Source organism: Pristis pectinata, chromosome 10 (genome assembly GCF_009764475.1).
Source record: "Pristis pectinata isolate sPriPec2 chromosome 10, sPriPec2.1.pri, whole genome shotgun sequence".
NCBI classification, from domain to species: Eukaryota; Metazoa; Chordata; class Chondrichthyes; order Rhinopristiformes; family Pristidae; genus Pristis; species Pristis pectinata.
The window spans coordinates 45,732,057-45,747,512 of NC_067414.1; the positions used below are offsets into that span (position 1 = coordinate 45,732,057).

Below are 15,456 nucleotides of genomic sequence, written 5' to 3' on the forward strand. Positions count from 1 at the left end.
TTAATCCCATTAATTTCCTCTGAACTCAGATTCTACCACTCACCTGCACACTGGGGGCAATTTACCGTGGCCAATTAACTTTCCAATCCACATATCTTTGGGATGTGGGAGAAGACCAGAGCACCCTGAGGAAACCCATACCATCACAGGAAGAGTGTGCAAACTGCACACCGATAGCATCAGAGGTCAGGATTGAACCTGGGTCACTAGAGTGTGAGGCAACAGCTCTACCAACCGCACCACTCTGCCAACCAGTTTTGCTGAATCACTTTCCTGGTCTTTTACATTCCATGCATAATTTTATTAAGTCTAGCAGTCCTCAACCAACAAATAAAACTAAATTCTTCTATGTGAAGGAATTTACTGTATGAAAGTATTTCTAATGTGAACATAGTTTTCATCATTGTATCTTATCACACTTTTAAGTAAAGGAAGATCAAAAGGTTTGGAAGTACCATGAGTCATAAAATATTGATACTTCATGGTCAATATTTTCACTGCAAGATATTGATGAGTAGATAACAGAATTACAATGCCAGAGTCTTTCATCTTTTTGTAACATCTGGTGTTTTTGCTATTATTTGTCCTGAGACTCCATTAAAAAGAAATACATCCCCTGTGATATTGCGGTAGGTTTGCAGTCAGAAGCAACCAATGGACAAGATCCTCAGGGAGAACGGAACACCAGGAAGAAAGCAGTAGAAAACAAAAAAAAAGGCAGGTTTGAGATTAAGGTGACTGTGCACTGTGTAATTAGTTGAGTAAGGACTTGCACCTTTCCATTTGCACATTTATTGAGGTGGAGAACCCAGCGATGGTGAAGGAACGACGATATACTTCCAAGTCAGGATGGTGTGTGGCTTGGAGGGCAATTTCCAGGTGGTGGTGTTCCATTACTTTTGCTGCCCTTGTCCTCCTATCTGATGGAAGTTGTGGGTTTGTAAGGTGCTATCTAAGGAATTTTGGTTAGTTGCTACAGTACACCCTGTAGATGGTACAGACTGCTGCTCCTGTGCATTGGTGGTGGATTGAGTGAACTGGTTGTGGATGGGGTGTCTATCAAATGGGCTGCTATACCCTATATGGTGTTGAGATTCTTGAGTGTTGTTGAAGCTTCACTCATCCAGGTAAGTGGACAGTATTACATCACACTCCTGACTTGATCCTTATAGATAGTAGAACAGCCTTTGGTGAGTTAGGAGATGAGTTACTTCTGCAGGATTTCTAGCCTCTGACATCCTGTTGTAGCCACATTATGTACATAGCTACTCCAGTTCAGTTTCCATTCAACGGTAACCCCAGGGTATTGATGGTGGGGGATTCAGTGATGGTAATTCCTTTGAATGTCAGGGGGTGATACCTGGATTTTCTCTTGTTGGATATTGTCATTGCCTGGTACTTGTGTGGCACAACTGTTACTTGCCACCTATCAGCCCAGGCCTGGATATTATCCAGGTCTTGTTGCATTTGGTTGTGGACTGTTTCAGTATCTGACGAGTTGCGAATGGTCCTGAATTGTGCAGTCATTGGAGAACATTCCTACTTCTGATCCTACGATTGAAGGAAGGTCATTGATGAAGCAGCTGAAGATGGCTGGGTTTCGACACTACCCTGAGGAACTCCTGCAGAGACGATCCGTGGCTGAGATCATTGACCACCAACCACCACAGCCATCTTTCTCTGTGCTGGGTATGATTCCAACCAGCGGACGACTTTCCCCCTGATTCCCATTGATTCCAGTTTAGCCAGGTCTCCTTGACGCCATGCTCAATCAAGGGCAGTTTCTCTCACCACCTCTGAAGATCAGCTCTTTTATCCATGTTTGGACTAAGGTTGTAATGAGGTCAGGAGCTGAGTGACTTTGGCAGAATCCAAGCTGTGAGCAGGTTGTTGCTAAGCAAGTTCTCTTGATAGCAGTATCGATTATTCCTTCCACCACTAGACTGACAGGGTAGTAATTGGCTGGGCTGAATTTGTCCTGCTCCTCTTGTGGACAGGACATACCTGGGCAATTTTCCACGTTGTCTGGTAGATGCCAGTAGCTGTACTGGAACAGCTTGCCCAAAGGCACGGCAAGTTCTGGAACACATGCCTTCAGCACTGTTGCCAGAGCTCAACAATTCAGAAACAGCTTCTTCCCCTCCACCATCAGTTTTCTGAATGGTCTATGAACCCATGAACACTACCTCATAATTCCTTTTTTTTGCACTATTTATTTATTTTTGTAATTTATTGTAATTTTATGTCTTTGCACTGTACTGCTGCCGCAAAACAACAAATTTCATGTCATGTAAGTCAATGATAATAAATCTGACTCTGACTCTGATTCAGAATGTTGTCAGGGCCCTAGACTTTGCTGTATCCAATGTGTTTAGCTGTTTCTTGGTAGATGACTGCAGTTCTTTACGTGGTGACCTTTGGGTGATGAAGTCTGTGAGGGCCCAGATACAGGGTGCTGCAACAGATCTTCTACCTAAAGGGTCTGCCCCAACTAATTTGCTGGCATTATGATGCTACCAGGAGGATGAGGTTGAGGGATAGATGGGTTGGGAGTTGGATGCGTTGGCAGGGAAGGCACGCATGGTTTCCACTGAACCTCTTTAAGGTCTGGTATACATCTCCTGCTCTGAGCTCAGATTGTTGGAGATGACTGTAAGCTCCATTTTATTTGCATGAATATTCTCTTTGTTGTGGAGTCCAGAGTCTCTATGTGGAAGCTAAATGATGAGTAGATGATTGCCTACATAGCAGCATGTGATGAAAAACTGGAGTGAAGAAAGGAGAGTAAGAGGTAAATGTTTGGATGGAGAAAGGGCTTCAGTATACATTAGGATTGCACATTGAAAGATGTGTTAGAGGGACGGATTAGTTGAGAGGTGTGGGAAGGTGTATAGGATTTATAGGTGTGAAGGATTTTGAGGGAGATGAGAGAATCCATTCACTCTCTTTGCTCTTGGGAAGTAACTAAACTTTTCTCTTCCTTTGATGGCACTGATTCTGCTGGCATTGACCATGTTGGACTTGCTTGAAAATGACCTGGGAATGCACCTCTTGATGCTGGGGTAGACAATCTCTCTCCTGGCTCTCACTAGGACCTCCAGTGATCCATCAAGAATGGAGGCAGCAATTCTTTGACTAAGTTTGACAAGGTTAGGGATCCAATCTTGATTTGAAGGGAGCATTCTCATTCAGAGTACACACATGGTTCATACTGGAAATTGTTGGGGTTGTGTGTGTGAACTAAACTGCTCAGAGGTACAGACACCCCCCTAAAAAAAATCTATAAAACCTAGATGTTATAAGGCTCGAATTGTGCATTAATAACTCCATGAAGGATTCCATCCTGTGCAACTCCCTTACTGTTAAACTCAGACAGATCTTTAACTGTATTGCTGAGTCTACTTTGGTCAGTGCCTTTGCTGGCAGTTTATACTTCTGACTTACTAAACGCTTAGATTTTTCTGATATGAAAACTGAATTCTAATGAACCAAAGTATTCATTTCTTCTTTCCTGATTTAATAACTTGAGTTTAATAGGTAAGTTGCAAATTTCTGTAATGATAGTACATATTAGACTATAGTGCGGTGAAATAAGTAAAACAGATTTTGTTTAAGATGTACGTTAACATTAATTCTGTTTTCATCACAATCACATCCCAAGAATATAAATTATCACCCTAGTCTAACTTGCCAATTAATTTAATTGCATGTGCAGTGAAATTTAGCATAATTAGTAGTTCTTCCAAAGTGCACTCAATATTTTAAAATAAAAGCCATTTTTCATTTGTAGCTCTTAAAAGAATGAAAGAAAATGAGCTTAATTGATGGAGAAGATTTAAAGAGGCAGATGATTCCGCATATGGATATACTAAATTGGAAGATGGTTAGTAGAAGAGTGGATTTTCATATAGGGGATGAAGAGGGAATGGGCAGCAAATATAATTTGTATAGGGCATTGTTTATGAGTGCTGCTCATGTGAATTTTGTAATATTTGATAAACTCCACAAATATTTTTTCTTAGCGAGCAAATACCATTAAATTATATTTCATCATTGAAGGGTCTCGGCCTGAAATGTCGACTGTTCATTTCCCTCCATAGATGCTTCCTGACCTACTGAGTTCCTCCAGCATTTTGTGTGTGTTGCTGTTGAATAAGAATAAAAGCTTGTATCCCAGGAGGCATTTCATCCTCGCCTGATATAGCACTTTGTTTAACTAATTACAGACAACTCCCATTCATCACCCCACCAGGCTAAACTACATCAGGCTCTATGGACACAATACCAGAAAATGCTGGAAGAAAGCAGCAGCCAAGCAGCATTTGTGGAAAGAGAAACTGGTTAATGTTTCAGGTCAGGGACCCTTCCTCAGAACTGGGGAGAGCGGATGGGTTACAGTTTTCAAAACTGAGCTCTGAGGAAGGGTCACTGACCTTGAAATGTCAAATGGTTTCTCTTTCTACAGATGCCGCCTGCCTGACTGAGGTCTTCTAGCATTTTTGTTTTTGTTTCAGATTCCAGCATCTTCAGTTTTATTTGTTTTCGGGCTCTATTGACCCTTATTCTAATTTGCCAGAACTACTCAGACTGGTAGAGCCATTCTGCAAAAAGTCACAGCTTTTTTTCCTCTCGCTTTCAGCCATCCCTTTCATTCCTGTTCCTCACAACTTGCATGAACTCATGGATTTCTTTGTCAAAAAGAGTGGGAACAATCATTTAGCTACCTTTGCTACTGCTCCCTTCACCCCACCACATCCCTGGCTCCTGAAGCCAAACATCTCCAGAATGTCCATGGCTCTGGCCCTAAGCCCATCTCTATTCCTCATTGCTCTCCTCTGGTTTCCCCATATGCTCTTGGAGTACATAGCAATATTAGTTACATTAATTATTATTAATCATTAGTTATTAATGATAGTTATAGTAATTTTATGTCTCTGCACTTTCTGAACTACTTCTGAATGATCCATGAACCCATCAACACTATCTCATTATTCCTTTTTTTGTGCTCATTATTTATTTTTGTAATATATAGATTTTTATGTCTTTGCACTGTACTGCTGCAAAACAACAAATTTCACAACATTTAAGTCAGTGATAATAAACCTGATTCTGATTCTGAGTTTAAGATCCCACCTCCAACTCGATTCCTTTCCCAATAAACTGCAGATGACTCAGCCTTTACTGGCCCGCTGACAGTGTAAGTGTTCCTCTCCTCCTCGGGTCTGGCCCCACGCTTTACGAAGTTTGTACCACCACCCATACTTCATCAAAACCCTGTCCTCAAGGACTTGTTTCTGTCCCTGCCTCCTCAATATTACTCCTGGGCATCCTACCAGGTCCAATATTTGAAGTATAGAATCAGACAGCATTGAAAGAGGCCCTTTGGCTCACTGAGCCCACACCAACAATTAAGACCCATTTACACTTATACTACAATTTAATTCTCCTGTCAGTTCTCCCTAGATTCTACCACTACCATGACACTCTCCTCCATGGGCCAATTTACAGTGGCCAAATGAAGCTTCCAACCTGAGTATCTTTGGCATTTAGAAGGAAAGTAGAGAACCTGGAGGAAGCCCACACCATCACAGGGAGAACATGCAAACTCCACACAGACAGCAGCAGTGGTCAGGATTGAGTGCAACTCATTGAGGCCATAAGGGAGCAGCTTTACTAGCTGCACCACTGTACCACCCCATTGTCACTTCCATCGCCTCCTCTTCTATTTGTTAACTTTGATGTTATCATTCAGAGACTATCTACATCTATGGCACCCAGATCTAACTCTCCACCAACTGTTCCAATCTCTTCATTACCTCAAATTATTTCTCCTCTACTTGATTTTAAATGAGCTGCAATTTCCTTGTTAAATAATGGAAAGATTGGAGCCCCTGCAATAAACTGCATTCCTCTGCCACTAATGCTGTCTCCCTTACTGATCACTATCTCAGGCCTGAATGAAACAGTTCACAACCACTATGTGCTATTCTGTCCCAAGCTGACCCCATATCCTCTCCATCACAGAGATTACCTACCTTCAGCCATGTCTCAGGTTGTCAGGTGTTCAAATAGCTTATTTATGCCTTTATCATCTTATTCAATGCCCTCCTGGGTGCATTTCCATCCACCCGTCTCTGTGAATTTTAGCTAATCTAAAGATCTGCAGTCTCTTACCAATCCTGAATCAATACCTTTCCATTTGTCACTCCTGAGCGAGTTGATCTACATCATCTCCCATTTATCAAAGATTCATAAAGAATAATATTGAGATCACTTTTCTAGCTCTGCAACCTCAGAATCCAACAGCCGCAGCTCATGGCGATAGTTCTTCTAACTCTGCTGCCCTCCACCCCCCCCCCCCCCATCCTGACCCTTTTAATTCCCCCATTAGCAGCTTGTCCCACAGTGTGAAATACTCTCCTAAATCCTTGTCTTCTCAATCTCCCTGACCCACTTTGTCTTTAAAACCTGCCTCTGCCAAACTCTTTGTCACTATTCTAAATGGCTTGGCATCAATTCTTGTCTCAATAGCATAGGTCAGTGGCCAAGAGAGTGCTTCCAATTATAAAGGTGCCATATAATTGCACATTGTTGTAATTGCTGATGTTTTTTCTCAGACAGATTGTTACATATACCTTTTGTTCATCTTTTCTATTATGGTAAATCTATTAAATCTGGCATAATCTGAACTTTATACAGGGACTACATAAGGGGAACATGGAAACTGGGACCCTAGTGCACAGGAATCAGTACCTGGTGAGCCAGAGGCCAAACTATTGGATTTCTGAACAATCAGGTAAAGGATTATTGGAGTCTTATTGTATTTAGTTTGGACTCAACTTGATAATACTATGTAAACCAGATGAGGGCGCTAATGGTCCATAACTCAAATACAGCAGAGCCATTCTGAATCAGCAGCCAGGATGGATATTGTAGAATTTTTTTCCAAGATGGGTTACATCTGGCAGATGGGGAGACCAGCTTGTTTATAGTTCCATAATCATAATAAATATTTGATTGCAGTGTCACTCAAAAAACAGAAATACCACTTAAAAATATGGTTAATATTTGTATGACTTTGATGATCCAGTGCAGTAGGAATTATTTTTAGGTGCCATTCCAGATGATTGTGTGGATATAGACAATGTTGACAGTAAGCAAAATATCTCAATTATTAGAATAATAAAAAATGGTGCAACTTATAAACATTTATCTTCAGAGATTTCCCAAAGGGATAACACACTGTAAGAACGAAGGCAGATCACTATGGCAACAAGGGATGGTGGAGGCCTTGGAACTTACTGATTAACCTGCTGTAGAAAGCAACTAAAAAGAGTAGACCACCCCCAGCACTCTTCATCTTGAGAATGATTTGTCTCTAGAAAGTCTATGAAGCAATATGCTATGAGCTCTTTGAGACATTCGAGCTGGTGCATATGCTCACAGAATCTGCTCAGTAAATGCACTGGCACCTAACAAAGTGTAGAAGGCTTGTAAATGATGCAGTCTCAAAATAGGCTTTAACCAGAGGGTAGAGACCAACTTTGCTGTTATTTAAAGGGCCCACTCTACTTGGTTACTGCTATCCGAAATGTTGATCTTCCTCCAGATGGAGTTTTTCTATAACTTCTCATCAACACTGTTCACTCCCACTCCTCTCTGCTGATGTCCTCAGTCCACGCTGCAGATCATCTCCTTGAGGCTACCTCTTAAACTTCTCTTCAATTCCCATCCAATCAGGTCCTTAGCAACCCCACCCTGATCTTCCCCTTCTGATTTTCATCCCGCAGAAAGGTCTTCCTCTACCCAGCCCTCTCCATTGTGGGATAATCTTCCATCCACTGACGATCCTCTCCCATCTATTGTGTCCTTCCCCACAGATAATTTCCACCTCAACCCTAAACACTGCCCATGCACTTCCTCTGTGACCTACACTCTCCAAAATGGCAGGAGGTTGCAGAGGCAAGGCTTTTGTGTACATTTGCATGCATGTTTTATAAGATATCTTTATTAGTCACATGTACATCAAAACACACAGTGAAATGCCTCTTTTGCGTAGAGTGTTCTAGGGGCAGCCCTCAAGTGTCGCCAAGCTTCCGGCGCCAACATAGCATGCCCACAATTTCTTAACCCTTACATCTTTGGAATGTGGGAGGAAACTGGAGCACCCGGAGGAAACCCATGCAGACATGGGGAGAACGTACAAACTCCTTACAGACTGTGGCCGGAATTGAACCCAGGTCACTGGCACTGTAATAGCATTGTGCTAACCACTACACTACTGTGCATGCCCCTACACTACAGTATTATCTATTCTATGGAATCCAAAACTATGCACTGTAGAATATTGGAGCCTGGGGATCTTTCCTCAAAACTAGGTGCCTGTCCACTCACACCCGTCATGCTGCTTTCACACAGCATCCTATAACAATTCCTATTTCTTTATGTCTTACATTTACAAAAACTGGAGCTTTGGGAAATACTTACATTGTGAATGTGCACAGCTGATATACTAATGGTACATTCTCAGATGAAACCACCATAGGAATTTTGAAATAATCTGGCTAGGTGGCATATACTGATACAACCAATATGATTTATTTCAGCATGCAGTTCTGCTCAGAATATTTGTTTAAAATGCAGAAGCATGCTGTTATACAATAGAAGTTAAAATCTAATGTTGTGTTAGCATGAAAGATAGCTCTGTTTACGTGTTATCAAGCCTCAAATCATATGACCATAGCCTGCTTATAATTGTTAATTACATGTGGATAAGATGATCTCATTTCAGTATCAGAAAGATATTTCTCTTGCATTAACTTTCATGGGCGACCAATTTTCTTGGATTTCCTGATCCCATCCCACTGGCAACAGCATAAAAAGCTGAGAATATTTACAATAACTGAAGTCTATTGGGCAAACAAGACTATTGTCTTTACAAATTGCCCTATTGTAACTGTAGCCAGAAACCATCATGTTTCATAAAATATTGAATTTTCTGTGTACCCAGACCTTTTTTAAAGAGTTAACAGTTAAGCCATTAATTGCATTTAGTGGAAATTGATTCTGTTACTCAATGAGGAAAAAAAGAGAAAAAGAACATGTAATCCAAAGTCTTGCTTCAGGTTTATTAATTTTGTATCTTTCCTAGTTCTGTGATTGTTATCTTAGTTCAATAACCTTCTCACATTGACACTAATTAGGCACCTCATCATTTTTAACCTTTAGGCTGCCATAAATCCTGGGCATTCTTGGGTCAGGTAACTTTATTTCAATTCATACACTATGACATTGAGTTAAATATTCATATTACATCAATACTTATCACTTGTATTTGTACTACTGTAATATCAATCTCACGTAATTAGGGGGAACACTTAAAATAAATAAAAGTAGAATTGAAACAGTAAGCCTAGTTTTCATTACTCTGCAATTATCCAATTCTCTTTCCCTTTTTAGCATAGTTATAGACTTTTTCCCATTCTTTTCCATACATTGATTTGCCAGCTTTGTTGATGATTTCCTCCTCTCTGTTCTAGAACCATTCACCCACTTCCCATTGTTTGACATCTATCCTTTCAATCATTTTTTTAAATTATCTGAAAGTAATGCAGTAAGACAAAATATACATCAATCAGTGGCTTAGTATATATTATTTCACACTTTGGCAATGTCATTAATTAATTAGATGAGAAATAAATAACTATAATGTTCAAGCAGGTCTCTGTCTAAACACTTAACAACTGGTCCATTGTATAGATCAATAACAGAAGCTGAATGATTCAAAGATACACCAGACTTCAAAGAATAAATAATGTTGATACACACATTACTCCTACATGTTTTGTGTCACTGCATTATACAACAGTTGCTACCCATAAGGTAAAATTATCAGTTAGCAATAAAGATTTATTTTTGTCACTAAGTAAACTTTTATCTTTTAAACTTTGTTCTTCATATCTATCATTGCCCTACTAGTGAATATTTTTGTTAGCATTATCCCCAGGATTTTATAGGGTCATGGAACTTGGAAAGAGACCATTTGGCTCATCGTTCTCTACAAGAGCAAAGTGGAAAAAAAGATATGGATCAGAGTCTCAGCCTACAGTTTATTTGCAGCAACTGTCACACCTGCCTGAATACAATGGTGGGAACTGTCTTCAAAGAATAGGAGGGGCTCAGGATAAATCCATTAAACCTGCATCACATAGCTAGGAAAATAGAGACCACAGAAAAAAATCTAACATGTTGTGGTGCTTTACTTATGATATGCGCAAATTTGATAGAGCTGGTAAATAGTATTTCTAGATAAGCTATTGAAAGTGTATTGGTTAAGGAGCACCATAGGACAGAGTGTTTGTAAACCACGATATGATATTTCACTGAGATACATTTCCATTCCCCCTTACCCACCACTGCAAGACCACCTACTCCTACTTTCATCTTCAGAACATCACTGGGCTCCAAAACTGTTTCAACTTGTCTGTTACTGGAACTCACATGAATTCCTTCCTCTATGAATTGTTAATTTGCCTGTAGCAGAATTAGAGATTCTAACACTAACAATATAAAATAAATAATAACTTCCCTTGAAATTATGGAATGGAATCATGGTATAAATAATCCAAAACAATTTAAAATATCAATTTACTGTTCTTGCCACTTCTATTAAAGATGTGTGTGAATGTTACAAAAGAAAAATGATCTCTTAAGAATAGTCCAAAATGCATTAACAATGGAAATTATTTAATGGACAGAGTTGCTATTACAATAATTGCTTTTGGTTCATTTGAAATTTTTGCAATGCAATCTTTACAATGTACTTAGACATACCCACTGCTAAAGTCATAGGTGGGAAACCAATGCCTAATTCTAATCTAAATTGGTTCTTGGCTTGAGCAGTATGGATTTTTCATTGCTGTACTAATAGATCATACCTGTGATATCAGGCAGCTAGCCTTTAGTAAAATTTTACACTTCGTCATTAACTTTGATGAAAACACAGGGTTATATTGTCTTTTAAATTTAAAGCCAGCACCCCTGGTAAACTAGTGCATTAGCAGTTACATTAATTAAAAAATGAATCTGAGTAATAATTTGGCCAGCTTTTTAGGTTACCAGCCTATGTTATTAGGAAGATAGTCTAGAGATGCAATAAAGGTTCTTACATTGCACTTGATGTTATGGTATACTAGCCTCCTTTTATAATGTTTGTTCAAATGTTCAATTTCAAAGGAAGAAAATTGGCAGGAAAGTGCAATGAGTCTCAATTAATCTCATTCAGCATGTTTATTTACCTAAAAGTGTGGATGTCTTTTGTAATAATCCAATGTATGTTGTAACTGCTGAAATTATTGCAACTTTATCTTCAAATTATGGAATTTTATGTTGTTATTTTATTCTTATTGGTTATATGGTCTATCATAGGGAAAAGGAACACTGAAGGAAACTATAGGACTGTTCTTTAAAAAAGTGACAAGAAACAGACAAATGATATAAACAAAGTCAATAATGCAAGCAATAATCCAACTGCAAGCCAGAAACATTGTGATCTTTTTCACTAGTGTTCCAAAATTATCCTACACCTTATTAAAAATATACATAACAGAGAACAGAATCATAGGCATATTCAAAGCTCTACTGGACAACGATCCAACAGTATTTAGAATATTAAATTTATCACACAGCTTACAACAACATCTGGAAATTAATTTGAAATAAATGCACCATCATCTATCCATTTTAGTTATAATTTTCATTTAAATCTCCTTTTGGCTTTTCCTTTCAAGTTCAATTTTGCCAATTCCCTGTTGTTATCATACAAATGAAATAATAATTTCCCCAGTTATTTTTGACACACACACATTACTAAAACTTAAACGGTATAATTTTTCATTTATATGTTTTTTTCCGGAAAAGAAAGCTTAATCTGATAGTTACTGATGATACACTGCCAATGCCAAAATGACATTCTTTTGGGAAACCTGAAAAGAAAATTCAGTAGCCAAATAAATTAACTGATTGAGGCATTAATGTCTGCATAGTTTAAGCTACTGCAGATGAAGGACTGTCAACTTGCCTCCCAAACAACAGGCACAGAGTACCTTCAATTATCAAGAATGAACTGGCAGCATGTAACAGAGTTTTAATGAAGACTACCTGCCTGCAAAATTGTGGTGGCATCTTTGTGTGTATGTTCTGTACATAATTTCTGTACCTAAAAACCTACAAAGCAGAGTTATACTGCCAAAATGTTTGTGGAGTTAGCAATACTATGCTCATTTGCTTTATTTCCTCACCAGAGTTTAAAAATTGTGCCTGGGCTACAGCGGTTGTACATATTTTTAATACCTTTTGTGTGGAGCAAGACAATTTCTAGCAGATTTAAATTATTTCTACTGAAATGATACCAGGAAAATGGTGGTAATCAACATGCCTTATAGACTATTGCTTCCGGGATCTAACACAAACTAAAGTCACATGCTGTATTTTAAAGTACATGAAAAGGAAACAACATGCATTTATTTTTATGTTCTTTATTCAGCCTGCAAGGATCCCAACTGATCACTTACCCACTTCTGACAATATAGCATTTAAATTTCTTTAATTCTATATTTACACAATATTGTGAAACTGAGTAGTGCATTACTATATCTGTTCCAGAGAACTTGAATAAGCAAATAGTGCATAAAATCCTAATGCCAAGCAGTGCTATTGGCTAACTCATAAATGGATCCTTCAATTAAACATAGTCCTGAACAAAACAAAAAAAGCTCATGTTACAGGAACAAAAGTTTATTTAGCAATCAATATAAACTTCAAAACAGTGAGACGTCCTGAGGTAAAATACAAATCATATTTCACATCTACATTATATTCCAATATATTGCATATTTATACATGAAATTATATGAGTAACTTGATGAGATATCAAGCAGAACCTGGGCCTTTCTTTATCCCAAGTTGGCAAGGAATAATTATAGGGAATGTCACATGAGGCAATCTATCAGCGGAAAGTTTTGTGGTAGACATGGAAGAACAATATTTGTTCTGTCTCACAACTTGGGAGCATTGCAAGGAGTAGGGAGTAGAAACTTTATTTTAAATTGGTAAAAATAAAAAATCTTGTGCTACTGGTAACATTACATATTTCTAAAATCCTGGATGGCAATTCAAACAACCCAGGCAATAAACAAAACTCCTTACTCCTTAAAATGCTCGTTATTTTTCAGAATGCTTTATGACAATAACTATATTCAAATGGGTTTTTGTAGCATCATGCTCCTACTGCAGAACAATGTGTTTCAGATCCATAGGAGTTTGGCTACTTTTAGAAAGTAAAATATCTTGCAAACCATTCTTCATGCTGTGGATCTGATGAAGGCTCTGTGTCTGTTGTGGTTTCCATGTGTGAAGGGCTACAGTGAGAGATAGAGAAACCATTTTTTATAAGCATGAGCAGTGATATTAAAAGTTCAAAAGACATACGATTACATTAATCACCTCCATTGATGCAGTGTCTTAAAAGAAGTTCAGTTCCCACTAACAAATTGGGCCTGAAATGATTTCACAATGGAACAATGTCCTTTCAAGAATTTTGTATTATTATGTTGGTTCTTTGATGATATGTTCCTCATGGATTCTGAAAGAGAAGGTTTGTAAACAAGATTCTGAATTGTGTTTCTAAGACGGAACAAAGTAACGTTGAGATCAATTACAACAAGTGATGAAAATGTTAGAAAAAGTTAAATATGAAAGGCAAGAGCAGATCCTGTTAGAAAAATAAAAGCTCCAAAGTACACCACTGAATATTCGTTCAACCTATCAGGTAAAAGCAGTGTAAGAAACTTGTAATTCAAGTTTAATTTTCTAACAAGTACGAAGTGATGCATCGTCGGAAGTCAAATTGGGGTAGGACATAAACAGTAAATAGTAAGGTGCTAAGGAATGTTGATGAATAGAAGGACCTTAGGATTCAAGCCCATAGTTCCCTGAAAGTGGTAATAAGATAGTGAAGAAGGCATATGGCATGCTTGCCTTCTTAGGTTGGGGCATAGATTACAAAAGTTGGGATGTTATGTTGTATCTTAAAACACTGGTCAGACTGCATTTGGAATATTGTGTGCACTTCTGGTGACTATACAATGGGAAGGATGTAGTTGTGCTGGAGAGAGTGCAGAGGGGATTCACCAGGATGTTGCCTGGATTGAGGGATTTAGTAATGGAGAGAGATTGGATAGGCTGGGTTTGTTTTCCCCAGAACAATCTCTCTTCATAGGCCAACCCCCATCATCTCCAGAATCAACTTGGTGAACCTCCTCTGCACTGCCTCCAAAGCCAATATATCTTTCCTCAAGTAAGGAGACCAGAACTGCATGCAGTAGCTGCAGCCTCACCAGTACCCTGTACAGTTGCAGCAAACCAACCTTTTGCGATTCATGCACCTGCACTCCCGAGTCCCTCTGCACAACAGCATGCTGCAATCTTTCACTATTTAAATAATAATCAGATCTTCTATTTTTCCTTCCAAAGTGGATGACCTCGCATTTACCAACATTGTATTCCATCTGCCAGACCCTTGCCCACTTACTTAACCTATCTACATCACTCTGTAGACTTTCCACATCCTCTGCTACATCTATTTCTTGGTTTATTGCCTGTGCCACTGTAATGTTATTATTTGGTGGCCTATAGACAAATCCCAACAGTTATTTTTCCCTTTTACTATTCCCAAGGGCAGGCATGGTAGTGTAGCGGTTAGCATAATGCTATTGAAGCGCCAGAGACCCAGGTTCAATTCCGGCCACTGTCTGTAAGGAGTTTGTAAGTTCTCCCCATGACTGCATGGATTTCCTCCGTGTGATCCGGTTTCCTCCCACATTTCAAAGACATACGGGTTAGGAAGTTGTGGGCATGCTATGTTGGCAACACTTGCGAGCTGCCCCCAGAACACTTTACGCAAAAGATGCATTTCACTGTGTGTTTCGATGTACATGTGACTAATAAAGATATCTTGTCTTGTCTTGATAGAACTTTATAACACTATAAGAGGCAGAGATAGGGTAGATAATCAGACTTTTTTTTCCATGGTGGGGGTATCAAAAACAAGAGGGCATGGGTTTAAGATCAGAGGAAGGAGTTTAAAAGGGTACTTGAAGGGAAAGTTTATTTTACACAAGTGGTTGACATTTGGAACTCACTGACATTGAAGGAAATAGAATTAGATACAATTGCTATATTTAGGAGGCATTTATCAGTTGGGGCATTGAGTGTAAAAGTTGGGAAGTTACGTTGCAGCCATACAAAACTATGGTTAGGGTGCATTTGGAGTATTTTGTGTGCAGTTCTGATCACCACATTAAAGGAAGCATGTGGAGGCTTTGGAGAGGGTGCAGAAGAGGTTCACCTTGATATTGCCTGGATTAGGATTAACTGTAAAGAGAGGTTGGACAAATT

The 15,456-nt window shown here is 38.9% G+C and overlaps 1 protein-coding gene across 8 annotated transcripts in view; it reads right to left on the reverse strand.

Annotated features, from left to right (window-relative positions):
- Positions 1-12,779: 12,779 nt before the first annotated feature.
- Positions 12,780-15,456, reverse strand: part of fam184ab (family with sequence similarity 184 member Ab) — a 105,206-nt gene continuing 102,529 nt past the window's right edge. For all 8 annotated transcript variants that reach the window (XM_052025478.1, XM_052025473.1, XM_052025475.1 and 5 more), the window contains one exon: positions 12,780-13,418. In XM_052025478.1, the coding sequence (XP_051881438.1) occupies positions 13,331-13,418 (88 nt within the window). In that variant the 3' untranslated portion in view covers positions 12,780-13,330. The remainder of the gene's footprint in view (positions 13,419-15,456) is intronic.